The 18,598-nt window shown below is 40.8% G+C and overlaps 2 protein-coding genes across 2 annotated transcripts in view; one reads left to right on the top strand and one right to left on the bottom strand.

Annotated features, from left to right (window-relative positions):
- The window catches only part of AANAT (aralkylamine N-acetyltransferase), a 28,436-nt gene extending 12,962 nt beyond the window's left edge, over positions 1-15,474 (bottom strand). The window contains exon 1 of the mRNA XM_075845085.1: positions 15,396-15,474. The gene's annotated coding sequence lies outside the window, so the exon portion shown is untranslated. The remainder of the gene's footprint in view (positions 1-15,395) is intronic.
- Positions 15,475-15,592: 118 nt separating this feature from the next.
- UBE2O (ubiquitin conjugating enzyme E2 O) overlaps positions 15,593-18,598 on the top strand; it is a 38,771-nt gene continuing 35,765 nt past the window's right edge. Inside the window, exon 1 of the mRNA XM_075845079.1 lies at positions 15,593-16,113. Within this exon, the coding sequence (XP_075701194.1) occupies positions 15,727-16,113 (387 nt within the window). The 5' untranslated portion in view covers positions 15,593-15,726. The remainder of the gene's footprint in view (positions 16,114-18,598) is intronic.

The following is an 18,598-nucleotide window of genomic DNA, read 5'->3' on the forward strand; positions in this document are numbered from 1 at the left end:
GTCGAAGGAATGTTAGATTGTCTAGAGTAATGGCTATGCACCAAGAATTCCCGTAGGTTCCTACCCCTACGGTAAGTAACGCTCGGATTAGCCATCACTGCATCCCTGAGGTCAGGGTCGGCCGTAAGGATAGCCCAGTGTCTTCGTAGGATTTGAATGACCTGAGGGGAACCGGCATCATAAGTGCCAATACACCGAATGGCTCCAGGTGACCCTGTTTTAGTGACTTGACTTCCTCTATTTGACAATAGGTCACACCTATCAGAAGCCCTTGCTCTGGCATATGCCCTATGTAGCCATTTTTTCGGGTAGCCACGTGCTGTAAACTTGTCAAAAAGACCGTCACATTCAGTTTGAAAGGCCAACTCGCTTGAGCAGTTACGTCTGGCTCTCAAGTACTGGCCAATGGGTATGCCCTTCTTCAGGGCAGGAGGATGATGGCTCTGCCAATGTAAAAGGCTATTAGTCGCGGTAGCCTTACGGAAAATGTCCGTTTGGACACCGCCACCAGGATCCAAGGATATCTTGAGATCAAGAAAATTAATAGCATGATCATGAATCTCATACGTAAATTTCATGCCAATGGAATTGGCATTGAGCATAGACATGAAGTCACAGAAAGTGTTGACATCCCCATCCCAAAGGATGAGAATGTCATCAATGTATCTCCCCCAGAATGAAATATGTGAAGTGAAGGAGGAGAAATTATCAGAAAAAACAATGGTGTCTTCCCACCACCCTAAGAAAAGGTTCGCATAAGTAGGTGCACAGACCGTGCCCATGGCCGTGCCTTTTATTTGATGGTAATATTTATGATCAAAAATAAAATAATTGTGAGTAAGTAAGAAACGTAAAAGTGACAAAATAAAATTGTTGTGACGTTGGAATTGTATGCCTTTAGTGTTCAGGAAGTGTTTAACAGAAGTGAGTCCTAAATCGTGCTGAATATTAGTGTAAAGTGACTCCACGTCTATGCTCGCTATCATTGTGGTGGGGGTTACATTGATCTCATGGATCCTGGTCACGGTGTCCTTGGTGTCCTTAAGATAGGAGGACAAGGAAGAGACAAATGGTATTAACATCTCATTGACATAAAGACTAATGCCATGTGTCAGACTGTCGTTACCCGAAACGATGGGTCTGCCAGGGAGAGGAGAAGTTGCTTTGTGAACCTTTGGCAACGCATAAAAGGTCGCCAAAGTAGGGGTAGAGTTATAAAGACACTTAAATTCATCAGTAGTGATGAAACTCTCATTCCTGGCAGCATCAAGGAGGGTATATAATTCGGCGAGATATTTAACCGTAGGGTTCATATCCAGAATGACATAGGTGGTATTATCATCAAGTAGTCTATGAACCATGCCGACATAGTCAGCATGGCTCATGATCACAATATTGCCCCCCTTGTCAGAGGGTTTAAGAACTAAATTGTCGTCTCTGCATAGAGTGTCCAATGCTTGTCTTTCATCATTATTAAGATTACCAAAGGCACTCGATTTCTTAATTTTAAGTTTTTTAAGGTCATTGCACACCATCCTAACAAAAGTATCAATGTGACTGTATTGTGAAAATGGGGGTGTGAGCTTGGACTTAGGACGTAAGGTCGAAAGTGGTCCAACAGCATCCGCAACCCCAAATTCACTCTCATGGAGTAGACTCTCAAGATCCCTCAAGGTATTAGATTCCACTCGATCCCGGGAGGTTTTATCAGATATATTCCCCTTAAAATACTTATGTAGGGCCAGTTTGCGTGCAAAGAGGTTAATGTCCTTAACCCATACAAATTCATCGTAAGATGGAGTGGGAGTGTATGACAAGCCCTTTTTAAGTAGAGTTAGTTGATGAGAGTTAAGTTGACATGAGGATAGATTTATTATTTGCATCTCATCATCCCTTGCTGCCTGTACGTTAGATGTTACAGTTTTATCCCCCAGTTTAGACTGGGTGGGCCCAAAAAAGGAAAAGTAGTGAGGGGACCAGTAGATGGTTTGATTGTATTGTCCCCTCCATATAGGCTTAAATTGGCATGGGAGGAATGAGGAGTGGACGGTGTGTTCACAGAGGTTATCATGGATGAAGGAACAGGCATAGTTGAGACAAAGGAGGAACTTGATGTATTGGGAGGACATGTTGTGACACGGTTAGGAGCGTTAGTTGTAATTTGTCTAGATACAGTCGGAGTTCTCTTGGAGAGACTTGGTCTGCTATTTTTGATCTTTCGTTTAGTACCAAGTCTGAGATTATCAGTACTGTTTCTAAATTCCTCTGTCCCCGAAGTGTCCGACTCAGAGAAGTCAGTGAACACTGTATTACGTTTGGGTTTGGAGTAAGAATTGGTTTTATAGGTATAAACTTGTCCAAGATCAAAATCTCTCCGATCACGAATGTATTTACGGTGTTTCCGTTCCTTTATTTCTCCCTGCATTTTTTCTATATTTTTCTGTAGTTTTATTTCAGAGGTGCCAAATTCAGGGCATGAGCTAAAAGCCTGTATGTCAATAATCTCCTTTTCAAGTTGAGCACTGACCGTGCTGTAGTTTAATACGTAGCTTAATAAAGTTCATTATTTTACACATCAGTGGTGGCTGGGAAATTGGGCTTGGCTGTTTGCAGGCAGCCCCTCTTTTGTATAACTCTTCCCTTTTTGGCTCAGCTCTCTACGGTACTGGTCCCTCGTACTACGCCAATTTTTAAGTCATCCATTGTTGAAAAAAACCAATATATAAATATATCTATGGATATATGTGTATTTAACATTGGGGTCAGTATACTAAACATGTACTACTAGTCCAACATGAAATGAATGGTTCATTTTACCAGAGACACCATGTCCATCAGGGCCACATGGTGTAAATTACTTCAAAAGTTGCGCAAAAACTTGATCAACATGGAAACAACGATGCAGGCTATACTATGCTTGCACTTACCAAATTTGGTTCTGTCCGCAGGAGTCGCACTACTCCACTCATTTGAAAACATCACTTTTGCAATGGCCTCCCATGCATTGTCTTTGCAGTGCCGGTCGTGCTAAGCATCTGACCTCTTGTCCCACAATTTCGGCGTCTCCGGCACCAGTGTGATAATCTCCACATTTAGGACCCGAGGCATGATGTCTGGCTGCGCACAGGACTGTCTGGATGTCGCTTGTGTAGCTGTTCATGCTGCTCTACAAACATTCCCTTTTTTTTTCCAATACCCTTTGCAACTCTGCGTGAATAACGCAAAGCTCACGCGTGTTGCAAGTGTGCTGTGCGTTGTTTTCACACACTCATAGACTTCAATGGGCGACTGCGATGCGTAAATATGCACCAATATAGGACATGCAGTGAGTTTTACGCAACGGACACACGCTGCATGAAAAACAACATGTGTGAATGGCCCCATTGGGATGAATGCCTCAGTGTGATTTCAACGCACAGCACACGGACGAGGATTACGCTCTTCTGAATGAGCCCTTAGTTGTATAGCTTTGTTGAACACTTAAGATGATCTATCCATAAAAGATAATAAAAGTAACTACATAAATAATAAATCAGGAATTATAGTCCTGCAGAGCTAACTACAGTATAGACCAGGGGTCCCAAACACGCGGCCCCTGGGGGAGGAGAGAGTGGGCCGAAGGAGGAATGCGTAGTCCGTTGGTGGTAGGTGAGCAATGGCCACACAGCCCCCTGTAGATAGTGCAATCCCCCCTGTAGATATTACCCCACACTCCCCCCCCCCCCCCCTGTAGATAGCGCTACATTCCCCCTGGGCCATACCTCTCAACCAGCTCCCTGCTTCAGCAGTAGTTCAGAACAGAGAGAGCTCCTCTGCTCGCCGAGGACTCCCCTGGCACAGCGCTACTGGCACGGGATTCCACTCCAGGAGTAGCCCCTGACGTCACTGTCCATATATGGACAGTAACATCAGGGGTTCCCTCTAGGTGCGGAATCCTTGGCCTATGCACTGCCTGGGGATTCCACTCTTAGAGGGAGTCCCAATGGCGTTATCTACGGGGGGAGCGCGCTATTTGCAGGGTGAGTGGCGCTATCTTCAAGGGGGTGTGGCACTATCTACAGAGGGCACTGTGGCTTTATCTACAGAGAGCAGTGTGGCAGTATCTACAGAGGGCAGTGTAGCATTATCTACAGAGGGCAGAATGGCATTATCTACAGAGGGCAGAGTGGCATTATCTAAAGAGGGCAGTGTAGCATTCTCTACAGAGGGCACTGTGGCATTATCTAGGAGGGGTGTGGCAGTATCTATAGAGGGCACTGTGGCTGTATATATATAGGGCACTGTGGCAATATAGTAAGGTAGTATTGTTATAGTAATGTATTATAGTAATGTAGTATTATAGAAGTGTAGCATTATAGTAATTTAGTATTAGAGTAATGTAGTATTGTTAAAGTAATGTAGTATTATTATAGTAATGTAGTAATATAGTATTGTTATAGTAATGTAGTATTGTTATAGTAATGTAGTATTATAGTAATGTAGCATTATAGTAATTTAGTATTACTAGAGTAATCTAGCATTGTTAAAGTAATGTAGTATTATAGTAATGTAGTAGTAGTGTTATAGTAATGTAGTATTATTATAGTAATGTAGTATTATTATAGTAATGTAGCATTGTTATAGTAATGTAGTATTATGGTAATGTAGTATTGTTATAGTAATGTTGTATTATTATAATAATGTAGTATTGTTATAGTAATATATTATTATTATAGTAATGTAGTATTGTTATAGTAATGTAGTGTTATTCTAGGGATGTAGTATTGTTATAGTAATGTAGTATGGTTATAGTAATGTAGTATTATAGTAATGTAGTATTGTTATAGTAATGTAGAATTATTATAGTAATGTAGTATTGTTATAGAAATGTAGTGTTATTCTAGGGATGTAGTAATGTAGTATGGTTATAGTAATGTAGTATTGTTATAGTAATGTAGAATTATTATAGTAATGTAGTATTGTTATAGAAATGTAGTGTTATTCTAGGGATGTAGTATTGTTATAGTAATGTAGAATTATTATAGTAATGTAGTATTGTTATAGAAATGTAGTGTTATTCTAGGGATGTAGTATTGTTATAGTAATGTAGTATGGTTATAGTAATGTAGTATTATTATAGTAATGTAGTATTGTTATAGTAATGTAGTATTATTATAGTAATGTAGTATTATAGTAATGTAGCATTGCTATAGTAATGTAGTATTGTTATAGTAATGTAGTATTGTTATAGTAATGTAGTATTATTATAGTAATGTAGCATTGCTATAGTAATGTAGTATTGTTATAGTAGTATAGTATTATTATAGTAATGTAGTATTATTATAGTGATGTAGTATTGTTATAGTAATGTAGTATTATTATAGTAATATAGTAATGTAGTATTATTATAGTAATGTAGTATTGTTATAGTAATGTAGTATTATAGTAATGTAGTATTATTATAGTAATGTAGTATTATTATAGTAATGTAGTATTGTTATAGTAATGTATTATAGTAATGTAGTATTATAGTAATGTAGTATTATTATAGTAATGTAGTATTATTATAGTAATGTAGTATTGTTATAGTAATGTAGTATTGTTATAGTAATGTAGTATTGTTATAGTGATGTAGTATTATTATAGTAATGTAGCATTGCTATAGTAATGTAGTATTGTTATAGTAGTATAGTATTATTATAGTAATGTAGTATTATTATAGTGATGTACTATTGTTATAGTAATGTAGTATTATTATAGTAATATAGTATTATAGTAATGTAGTATTATTATAGTAATGTAGTATTGTTATAGTAATGTAGTATAGTAATGTAGTATAGTAATGTAGTATAGTAATGTAGTATAGTAATGTAGTATTATAGTAATGTAGTATTGTTATAGTAATGTAGTATTGTTATAGTGATGTAGTATTATAGTAATGTAGTATTATTATAGTGATGTAGTATTGTTATAGTAATGTAGTATTGTTATAGTAATGTAGTATTGTTATAGTAATATAGTATTATAGTAATGTAGTATTATTATAGTAATGTAGTATTATTATAGTAATGTAGTATTGTTATAGTAATGTAGTATTATAGTAATGTAGTATTATAGAAATGTAGTATTGTTATAATAATGTAGAATTATTATAGTAATATAGTATTATTATAGTAATGTAGTATGTTTATAGTAATGTAATATTATAGTAATGTAGTATTGTTATAGTAATGTAGTATTGTTATAGTGATGTAGTATTGTTATAGTAATGTAGTATTGTTATAGTAATGTAGTATTATAGTAATGTATTATAGTAATGTAGTATTATAGTAATGTATTATAGTAATGTAGTATTGTTATAATAATGTAGTATTGTTATAGTAATGTAGTATTGTTATAGTGATGTAGTATTATAGTAATGTAGTATTATTATAGTAATGTAGCATTGCTATAGTAATGTAGTATTGTTATAGTAGTATAGTATTATTATAGTAATGTAGTATTATTATAGTGATGTAGTATTGTTATAGTAATGTAGTATTATAGTAATGTAGTATTATTATAGTAATGTAGTATTATTATAGTAATGTAGTATTGTTATAGTAATGTATTATAGTAATGTAGTATTATTATAGTAATGTAGTATTGTTATAGTAATGTAGTATTGTTATAGTGATGTAGTATTATAGTAATGTAGTATTATTATAGTAATGTAGCATTGCTATAGTAATGTAGTATTGTTATAGTAGTATAGTATTATTATAGTAATGTAGTATTATTATAGTGATGTAGTATTGTTATAGTAATGTAGTATTATAGTAATGTAGTATTATTATAGTAATGTAGTATTATTATAGTAATGTAGTATTGTTATAGTAATGTAGTATTGTTATAGTGATGTAGTATTATAGTAATGTAGTATTATTATAGTGATGTAGTATTGTTATAGTAATGTAGTATTATTATAGTAATGTAGTATTATTATAGTAATGTAGTATTGTTATAGTAATATAGTATTATAGTAATGTAGTATTATTATAGTAATGTAGTATTATTATAGTAATGTAGTATTGTTATAGTAATGTAGTATTATTATAGTAATGTAGAATTGTTATAGTAATGTAGTATTGTTATAGTAATGTAGTATTATAGTAATGTAGTATTATTATAGTAATGTAGTATTATTATAGTAATGTAGAATTGTTATAGTAATGTAGTATTATAGTAATGTAGTATTATTATAGTAATGTAGTATTGTTATAGTAATGTAGTATTGTTATAGTAATGTAGTATTATAGTAATGTAGTATTATTATAGTAATGTAGTATTGTTATAGTAATGTAGTATTGTTATAGTGATGTAGTATTATAGTAATGTAGTATTATTATAGTGATGTAGTATTGTTATAGTAATGTAGTATTATTATAGTAATGTAGTATTATTATAGTAATGTAGTATTGTTATAGTAATATAGTATTATAGTAATGTAGTATTATTATAGTAATGTAGTATTGTTATAGTAATGTAGTATTATTATAGTAATGTAGAATTGTTATAGTAATGTAGTATTGTTATAGTAATGTAGTATTGTTATAGTAATGTAGTATTATTATAGTAATGTAGTATTGTTATAGTAATGTAGTATTATTATAGTAATGTAGTATTATAGTAATGTAGTATTGTTATAGTAATGTAGTATTATTATAGTAATGTAGTATTGTTATAGTAATGTAGTATTGTTATAGTAATGTAGTATTGTTATAGTAATGTAGTATTATTATAGTAATGTAGTATTGTTATAGTAATGTAGTATTATTATAGTAATGTAGAATTGTTATAGTAATGTAGTATTATTATAGTAATGTAGAATTGTTATAGTAATGTAGTATTGTTATAGTAATGTAGTATTATTATAGTAATGTAGTATTGTTATAGTAATGTAGTATTATTATAGTAATGTAGAATTGTTATAGTAATGTAGTATTATTATAGTAATGTAGAATTGTTATAGTAATGTAGTATTGTTATAGTAGCTCAAAGAACTAATTCAGTAACAATAATTTTGTATTGTATCAAACTTGAAAGTAATGCTGCCCGTCATCTTCACATTTTTCCTATGCGCGGCCCATTTACCCGGCCGAGTTTGAGACCCGTGGTATAGACCAGGAGAGACACCTTGTGAACAAGCTGTGTATTACATGAAGGTGACATTACTGCCACTGCTGCATACCTCTATGCGCTGTCATTTCTACCTCACTGTCACTGTCCTACTTGCACATCATCCCTTGCAGTCTCTACATCTGCAGGACTCCTGAGGATAACGGGTTGAGCCCTGGACAGTCCTGGACTGATGACACTGTCCTGGGACATCAAGCTCCTGTCCCAGCAGATTTTCTGACGAGCACATTAAAAATGAAGTTATATGGTAGAGGCAGTTTATTGGCCACTTGTAGGGGGCAATATAGCTGCCATTGTTATGGGGATTGCTGTAGTTGGCATTGTTATGGGGATTGCTGTAGTTGGCATTGTTATGGGGAATGATGTAATTGACATTGTTATGATGCACTTCGTGTTTTGTGAAATTTTCCATAGTGTTCTTCACGCACTGCATACAAGTATTTTTTTTATATTCTGATGCCTGACACATGTACCCTACTTACCTTGACCCAGACATGTCACTGCTCACCGGTCAGATAAAAAGGGGTGACAACTCCCAGCTCATGCGTGTTTGAAATCTTGTCACACAATATATTTTCACGGTATCTGCTCCAATTTTTGGGAAATACAAAATTATTACAGATATCAGTGGCATGAGTACTGCCGGGTTCAATAAGAATAAAGTATGGGATGTCATGTTATAACAAAAATACCATTTGACATCAGAGAATCTAATTTAGTGACATAGAATATAATTTTGTAAAAGAAAATTAAATTCTGTGACAGAATTTAATGTTGTGACACCGTATCAAATTTTGTGACAAATTATACACTTAGCGGTTAGTTTAACCCCTTCTCGTCACAGCCACTTTTGGACTAAATGACAGAGCCCCAATTTTAAAATCTGATATGTCACTTTATCTGGTAATAACTTTGGAATGCTTTTCCCAATCCAAGCGTTTCTGAGATTGTTTTCTCGTGACACATTGTACTTTATGTCAGGGATAAAGTTTGGTCGATAAATGCATTCCTTACAGTGCATGGGTAACAACTGGAATGGGAAACACTAAGGGACCATTTGCAAGACAGACTTGGGATAAACTAACAACGCTCAGGCAAGGATCAGAAGAGCTGTGGCCTTCTTATAGACCAGGAAATCATATGGTTGATAATGATGATTGTTTTACAGGCGCGCGCGCTGGCCCTTTAAGAGCGGGCATGAGCGTGCGCGCGCACCCTACGGGACACTGCAGAATGGAGCGGAAGTGAGCACTGGCGTCTTCTAGGAAGGTGATGGGGACAAGCGCTCACGGATCCATGGCTGCGGGCGTCGGGAGGTGAGTAAACCCGACGGCCCGTGGCTATGGATGCTACAGTATCCCCCCTCTTATGCCCCCTCTTCTTGGGGCCAGAGCGAGAGAGGAATTTCTTAATGAGAGCAGGAGCACTGAGGTTCCCTTCCGGCTCCCAGGACCTCTCCTCAGGACCAAGCCCTCTCCAGTCCACCAAATAGAAAGTCCTTCCTCCTACCCTTTTGCAGTCCAGGATCTCCCTCACCTCGAACACATCAGAAGAAGCGCTGGGAGCAACTGTGGAACTAGAAGTCTTGCTGTAGCGGTTCAGGACCACTGGTTTCAGGAGGGACACATGGAAGGAGATAGGGATTCTGAGGGTAGGAGGCAGCCGCAGCTTATAGGAGACAGGGTTTATTTGTTGCAGAATTTCGAAAGGACCAAGGAACCTGGGAGCAAACTTGTATGAAGGTACCTTCAAACGAATATTCGGAGAGGATACAGCAGACCGGAGCGGAAGTGAGCGCTAGCGTCTCCTATTAAGGAGATGGGGACCAGCGCTTACGGATCCATGGCCTCGGACATCGGGAGGTAAGAAAACCCGACGGCCCGTGGCCATGGACGCTACAGTCTAGAACTGACCGCACAATCCAGGCGGAGACCAGTGGAGAGAGGGCCACGCGTGTGCACAGCTCTCTTTATTCTGTTGTATGGTTGTTATGGAAACAGCCGAGCAGCTCTAGCTCTGCTGTTTCCAGGACTCCCATTGAACAGAGTGGAGAGAGCTGCGTGCAAGCATGAACCTCATTCCACTGGTCTCCGTCTGGATTCTGCGGTCAGTTCTAGATATAGCTGCGGGTACCAGAGGTGTCTATCAGACATTGTCTATCAGACATTTTTGGCATTTCCTGTGGATATGCCATAAATGTCTAAGATGGGAAAACTCCTTTAAGTTATATGGCCTGCAAAGTGCTTGAGTAGGACTGATGTTTACCACTATATGGTCACTGTATGGTGGTAATATTGGTCTTTGGTTTACTACACACGTTTTACTACACGATTAAGATTGGTCGCACTATTTCTATATGGCTGACTGGTGGGCCCCAAGAATTATTTCCTCTGGTGGGCCCAAGGTACTACAGTCCGACACTGATCAGATGACCAGTATGCACCAAAGGTGGTGGTCACTGGTCAGAAACGGGGCAGCTCTGAGGGTTTTATCACTTATTCCTCACTTCTCTTCTCTTCATTAACACAGCCGACTCTCACACAGCAGAGCTTGTCAGAGCCGGAGATGCCTGTGAATCCTGCCACCTATGCTGTGTTTGGCCAGCCAATATTCACTGGCCAATCATAGCGCTTGATGACACGGGACCATACCGATTGGTCCTGTGGCAGTGAGTCCTACCCAGAAACTGTCACTGACAGTTGCGGTCGGGGCGCTGTCACATTGTCACCTAACACGGTGACAGTTTAAATCTAGGATGTGACTATACGCCTGATTGCGGTAAAGCACTTGCAATCTGAACATAATTGCGCAATAATTTGTGAATTTTCGCCATTTCCCGCCGCTCACACCAATTAAAAAAGTGGACAGGGCCTAGTGGGAGTAGGTGAGGTCATCCACAGCCTGACAGATTTACTATAATTTACGTCAGAAACCGGTATCAATTATTTCTGAAATCTTTGCCAGCTCATAGCTCGTGGCATAGATTTTACTTTCTGGTGCACTGACAGCACTAGATGCGACAAATTTATTAAGAGACGTGTGCCTCTTAATAAATTTGTCACAACTTACTCCTGCGGGTTTCAGACTTAGACTGGCGTATGAAATACCAGTCTTAGTAAATATGCCAATGTGTCTGTGCTGGTAAATGGCTTTCGGATGTTGGAGCTGAGCGGAGGGCTGTTAGATTTGTTCAGGTAACACTCACATAAAAGAGAGTCGTAATCAGAAGCCTAGTCAAATCTCAGCCTCCCAATGTACCGTAATATTCTGTACAATGTATGGGCATGGGCAAAAGGTGGCTCAACAGAGTATTAAGTAGGTGCACAGAATAAACGTGCCATCTTGTGACACAGATCCCTATTTTGTGGCACATATTTACTGTAACAGTTAGGTTTAAAGGGGTTTTCCACCCACTAAATATTGATGGTCCATACTCAGGATAGGCCAACTTTCGGGACCCCCATTCACTTCAATGGGAGAAAGGGTTGCAATACCTGTGAATCCCCGCTCAATGCGTGTCGACGATTCACAGTGAGCTAGAAGAAATTAAGGGGAAGCAGCAACCCCTTCAAAACAGCTGATCGGCGGGAGGCCCGAAAGACGTACCCTGACCCATCAGCTATTGATGACCTATCCTGAGGGTAGGCCATACATTTTTACTGGCTGGAAAACCCCTTCAATCTGTGCAAAATTCAGACTTTACCGCACAAACGTACAAACTGCGCCCCATTATCAGCAGCTCAATTTATAACTCAGCGCTATTGATCAACTTTACTTCTTGAAGTTACATAAAAGGGCTTTAGAAGGAAAAAGCTGGGGTGAGGTCTCTTAAAAAAGAAACCCGTAATCCTGACCAAAGTAGGAAAAATAAAATCAGTAGGTGAACATTTAAAGGGACTGTCCATTTTTTAAAACAGCACTTTTTAAAAAACGCCCCATCTGAACTAAATGCCGTCTTTCACATTGAATTCAAAGGGCAGATGTTTGGCATAATAGATTGCCTGTCAGTTTTACGTTATGTATACCAAAGCATTATAGCTTAAAAAATAAGTAAAAAAATGTAAATAAATTTTTTTAATAAAGATTACAGTAAAAAAAAATAAAAAAGTGGTTTTATTTTGTAAAAGTGTAAAAAAGAAATAAGGGTAAACCTTAAGGGTAAATCGCTGCGACCGTAATGACCAAAACAATAAAGTTAACATGTAATTTAAACCGCAAGGTGAATGCCATAAAAAAAAAACACAAAAATCAACTGTGAAATTGCTCTTTTTTCCATTGCCCCCCAAAAAAGTCATAATAAAAGTTGATCAATAAGTCCCATGTGCCCCCAAAACAGTACCAATCAAAACGAAGTTTCGTCATGCAAAAAACAAGCCCTCATATCACGTCATTGACCGGAAAATAAAAAACGGCTCTGGAAAAGCGACAATGCAAAAACACATAATTTTAGTTCAAAAGAGTTTTAAATGTGCAAAAGTTGTAAAACATAATAAACCTCTACACGTGTGGTATCATCGTGATCGTACCGACCCATAGAATAACGGTAATGTGTTAGTTACACCGCACGGAGAACGGCGTGAATTTAAAACGCATAGAACCATGGCAGAATTTCAGGTTTTTTTTTCTGTCGTCCCCCCCCCCAAAAAAAGTGATATATACCCTAAAATGATGCCATTAAAAGCACAACTAATCCCGCAAAAAACAAGTCCTCATACAGCTATGTCGACAGAAAAATAAAAAGTTATAGCTCTTTGAATGCGACGATGGAAAAACGAAAAAAAACAAAAAACGAACTTGGTCCTTGTAGTGCCCGCCATTAATGTCACTTGCCATTATCAGCGCTGCATGGGCATCTCTACATTGCCCAATCTGTGCCGCGAATCATTTCACCTGAAAGTAGAATGCCAGTCATACACATAAGGTACTGGAGCTGTTTTTTTCTCCCTTCACCACCCACAAACATGCAGGAATTGGGATCAGTCAACAGTTATATATAATATGGCCATGTTAAGATCCAGATTTTACCTGGAGTGGAGGAACCCACCCCCAAAGTCTCACCTAGGGGGTGCCAACCAATCAGGGAATCCGTGGTTTCCTCTGGCAGACGGCTGCTGTACGCTGAGTACTTACCCATAAACATGTATAGAGAATAACTCACGGCATGCAGCGTTAACAGTTATTCCCCATACATGTTACGGGGTTGGTCCTAACAACTGCTGCCTGGGATTTGGACGTTTAGGTGCGGCCTGCCAGAAAACACCCATGGAGCCCCCAATCGGCACCATTTTTATACAGGATTAGAAAGACATGGCTGCTTTCTACCAAATACAGCACCCCCACTTGTCCACAGTTTCTGTCTGGTATTACAGCTCGTCCTATTTCCGGTCAATGGAGCCTAGCTGCAATTCCAGACATAACTAGGGTTGCCACCAGGCCAGTAAACCACCGCCCAGCAGGTATTTACACTGGACGGCTGGTAAAGTTAAATATTTTTACCGGCAATAGCAAGTTCTGGTAATTTTGCGTAATAAAACAATGCGTGCACAGTCAGATTATTTCTTATTTGTATTGGATGCTCATCCTTTGTCAGGCTCGCTCAGAGTCCAGAGTGGAGGTCGGGGGTGAGGATACTGACTGGGTAAAACTGCCCATACACTTAGGGTATGTTCACACGGCAGCGTCCGTTACGGCTGAAATTACGGTGCTGGTTTCAGGAGAAAGCAGCACCGTAATTTCAGCCGTAATGGCATGTGCAGGCGTCTTTCGCTGCGTCCATTACGGACGTAATTGGAGCTGTTTTTCCATGGAAAACGGCTCCATTTACGTCTGAAGAAGTGACATGCACTTCTTTGATGCGGGCGTCTTTTTTACGGGCCGCCTTTTGACAGCGGCGCCTAAAAAAATGACCGTCGGCACAGAACATCGTAAGACCCATTCAAATGAATGGGCAGATGTTTGCCGATGCTTTTGAGCCGTATAGTGTGTGTGAACCCAGCCTTAGGGTATGTGCACATGATATCGACCATTACGTCCGTAATTTCAGACGTAATTGCATGTACTCGCGTTTTGCGAGGCGTCATTGACGGCCGTAATTTGGAGCTATTCTTCATTGGAGTCAATGAAAAACGGATCAAATTACGTCCAAAGAAGTGTCCTGCACTTCTTTGCCGAGACTGTTATTTTACGCGTCGTCTTTTAACAGCGACGCGTAAATTACAGGTCGTCGGCACAGTACGTCGGCAAACCCATTCAGATGAATGGGCAGATGTTTGCCGACGTATTGGAGCCGTATTTTCAGGCGTAAATCGAAGCATAATACGCCTCGTTTACGCCTGAAAATAGGTCGTGTGAACCCAGCCTTACAGTAGCCGTGGGCCAGTTACTCCGCCTGACTTCCCCATACACGTGCAGGAGTCTTCAATGGGGAGAGGGGAATAAGTCTCTGCCGCACATCTCTCGCAGCCGCTTATCTCCTGCGGGAAGAATGGCTCGGACAAGTCGTCGGGGGAGGGTCGGTACATCCCCATACACATTATATAGACTTTCCTTTAATGTATACGGGAACCCTTAGGGTATGTTCACATGGCAGTGTCCAATACGCTGCAGGCGAAAACAGCTCCTGAATTTCAGACGTAATTGCTCGTACTCGCGTTTTTCGCGGCGTCAATTTGACAGCGGCACGTAAAAAAAAGCCTGTGTGCACAGTACATCGTAACCCCATTGATTTCAATGGGCAGATGTTTGCAGGCGGTTTGGAGCCGTATTTTCGGACGTAAATCGAGGAGTAAAATGCCCGAATTCCGTCCGTAAATAGGACGTGTGAACATACCCTTACAGTGTGTCGGTCTGAACCCAAACCACACTCATACTGAAATCACGCCGCACATACCACACCTTATTTTTTACACGTGTTAGGGTGTATGTACAGGTGCGGTTTTTGTGCCGCAAAAGATCCCAGCAGAAAAGACGACAAAACTGGCACATGTAAATATTTACACCCTAAATCTGGTTGGTATTTTTGGGTGAAAAAGGTGGTAACCCTAGACACAACCCATGGACCGATGTGGCACTGAATATTTAAAGGGCTTTGTTGTGGAATACTGGACTCCTGTAAAGTTTATCTGTCACATGACAGTGTCAGATCTCACAAGACTTCTGGCCAGCTGCCACTTTATTGGCGCTGGCACTACCAGTCTGCGGCCAGCTCTAGCCTTTTACCCAACCTTCCTGATAGCTACTTGAAGGATTAGTTCACTGTAGACATGTAAAGCTTGGTGACAACTATGACACGCTGACACTGATGAGCCTTCCCTGACAAGTCAGACATTCAGGGGGAAGGTGACAGGGTGCAGCATTGCGCATGCGCTAGGAGAGCGCCTTCTCTTCATCGCTCCTACGTCTAAAGCAGAAGGTTCCTTGGTAACAGAATTCAGGTTACCCCAGCAACAGCATCCCTGCGCCTTAGTAACGACGTTCGGCGCGGTGACGTCACCTCGCTCTTCCGCCGTTCTCTCGTTGGTAACCGCCCAGGCCGGTGGCAGCTCCTCTGTTCTCTTCCGGACAACAACAATGGCGGATACCGCGGATCCCTCATCCCCCGTGACAGTCGAGTCCCCTCCATTGTCCGGGACCGACGGTTCCCAGCGGCTCCTCTTCTCACATGACTTGGTGTTCGGTACCTACAGAGGTCAGAGCCGGTTCGGCCTGGTGAGGCTCATGCACGGGGAGGACTCTGAGAGCGAAGAAGAGGAGGATGTGGAAGAAGAGGAGGCCGACGGGGGACGGAGAAAGGGAGGCGGCGGCGGCGGTGGTGGAGTAGGAGCGGGAGGGGGAGAACAAAGGAGCCCCCAATCCGATTCTGTCGGAGAGGCCAGCAGGTTCGGGCCGCTGAAGAGGGGCTATGTGCGGGTGCAGTGGTACCCAGAGGGCATCAGACAGGACGTGAAGGAGACCAAGGTGAGCGCTGGCAGCAGCGGTGATGAGGACGGTTCTGTGAGCTTATGCGACCCATCCTAGCGACAGCCATTGTGTTATACAGGATTCATAATCGTATTGGAAAACCCTGTGAAATATCTAACCATTATTACCACCATAGTAAATGATGAAGACCCCATTACAGTGATCGCAGCGTTTTATATAAAAGTCAGTGATCAATTATCGACCCCATGGTGTTATTCGGGTGATCCGGGCACCTACAAGTGTAACTAGAGAGGGTGGGAGGCAGGGACAATGAGGATCCCAGCTCTACAGTGTATAACGTGTAGTAAATGGGTGGTGGGATTATAGTGCAGGATCTCCCAGTGTTCGTGTCCCCCCCCGTTATCTGACGTCTTCTAGGACTGTCCGCGACGTAGTAAATAATTGTCATTTGTTTCCCTTCGTGCCGCTCTTTCTGGAGAGCCTCGTCCATCTCGCTCACATTCTACAACATCTGCCCCAAAAAAATAACAAATCCTTGCAATTTGGAAACCGGGAGCCCTTCTGCTGGGGAATAGGAAAGCCCTAGGGCTGGCTACTAAAATGTCAACCTTTGGGCTACTGACTTTGAACGTTCTATGTGAACCTATATGGTGATACTGGTGCAGAACACGTTTGGGGGTGACATACGTATGAGGTCGCACGCTCCCGTCCTTGATGGCTTGTGTGCTGTGACAGATGGAGGAGACTCGTGGATGTCATTAGACAAAGCCTCTGCTATCACCGCACATAGATCATCTATATATCGCATCCTCCCAGTATTTACACAGCCCGGGTCCATATATTTCAGTTAGTCCTCTTGTGCTGTGTATACTCTGGCAGTGGATGATGAGGAGGATGAGTCTTCATCTTGCATGCGTTATGGCTGTGAAACAGTTAACAGACTGGGCGGGGGATAACGGGACGTTGCAGTGTACGCGAGTCACATGGGTGTGCGGAAGCCACTACATTAATAAGAAAGGAGTCGTCCCCCCATCATCTGCGTCCGTCTGCCTGGCCGTGCTCCGTTCTGTCCTTCTCTGCGACCTCTTGTGACCCCATTACCATGACAGATTTACACGTCCGGGTGCGCGTGCGTATTTCTAGTCCTGCTTTCAAGTAATATTTATTTTTATCGTTTTTTACTATTTATTTGATATTTAATACCGTCTTTACCAATTAGACTCCATCTTCAAGACCGCGAACCGTTAAATATATACCACTCTATGCGAATGACAATCCAGTAGAATATCCCTAGGGATTAACACCTAGGTAGATGGGAAATACAATAGACCTGTGGTTCTCCACGGGCTGTTCAGGATCTGCTCACAGGGGCCTCTGCCTGTAGTCGTTACAGATTCGATACTTCGATAGATTTAAGACGCAACACCTTTGGGTTTATTCCACTCCATGCAATTTATTTCCATCCGACAAGAAATTTCAGGCATGTCAAAGTTTAAAAGCGCGGCACGCCAAACACTGTCAGCCCGACCCTGGCTTTCGCCCCTCCGGTTTCCTCTGGGGCTTGCAAGGCTTTGTCTTTTTTTCCACGAAGAAAAAATACGACCGTATCCCCTCTACATCATATGTTGAGAGAGACTTTAAAGGGTTATTCCCACCTGAAGCCTTCACCCCCCCCCCCCTTAGCTTTTTAAACATGAAAAATCTAAGTCTAATCGTGCCATCCGATTGGATTTATTACCCTCAAAATGGACTTTCCCCACCCTCGACCTCCCCGCAATCTTTGTTTGGCCCTACACCGTTTTATTGCCCTAATCATCCACCGTTTGATGTACTAATGTGAGTACAGCCCCAGCCACAGCCTTGCACCCTGAGATTTAGGGCGGATTTACACCAACGTGATATACGTCCGTGCAGCGCGCGTGATTTTCACCCGCCTTGCACGGACCTATATTAGTCTATGGGGCCGGGCAGACAGTCCGTGATTTTTGCGCAGCGTGTGTTCGCTGCGTGAAACGCACGACATGTCCTATATTTCTGCGTTGTTCGCGCATCACGCACCCATTGAAGTCAATGGGTGCGTGAAAATCATGCGCACCACACGGAAGCACTTCCGCGTGTCGCGCGTGATTCGCGCAACAGCAGTAAAAAGTATGAATGAAAACCGAAAAGCACCAGTGTCATAATGATGGTAGCTGCGCGAAAATCACGCAGCCGCGCACCATATGATCATGTCACACGGAGCAGTTAAGTGCCTATTGCGCACGCCAAACCCCAGCGTTTTTTGCCTGCGCAAAACGCACACGCTCGTGTAAATTCGGCCTTAAGATGGGGAATTGTAGAATTTTTTTTATTTTCTTTACACACAGCACTTTTGGTTTCCAGGTACAGAAACGATTTGTCTGGGTTAAGGTATGTTCACATGGCTTATTTTCGGCCGTTTTTTGGGCTGTAAACGGACGAAAATACGGCCGCGTAAAAAAAACGCCCGCGAAAAAGAAGTGCATGTCAATTCTTGAGCTGT

This window comes from Rhinoderma darwinii, chromosome 13, assembly GCF_050947455.1.
Source record: "Rhinoderma darwinii isolate aRhiDar2 chromosome 13, aRhiDar2.hap1, whole genome shotgun sequence".
In the NCBI taxonomy this organism is placed as follows: Eukaryota; Metazoa; Chordata; class Amphibia; order Anura; family Rhinodermatidae; genus Rhinoderma; species Rhinoderma darwinii.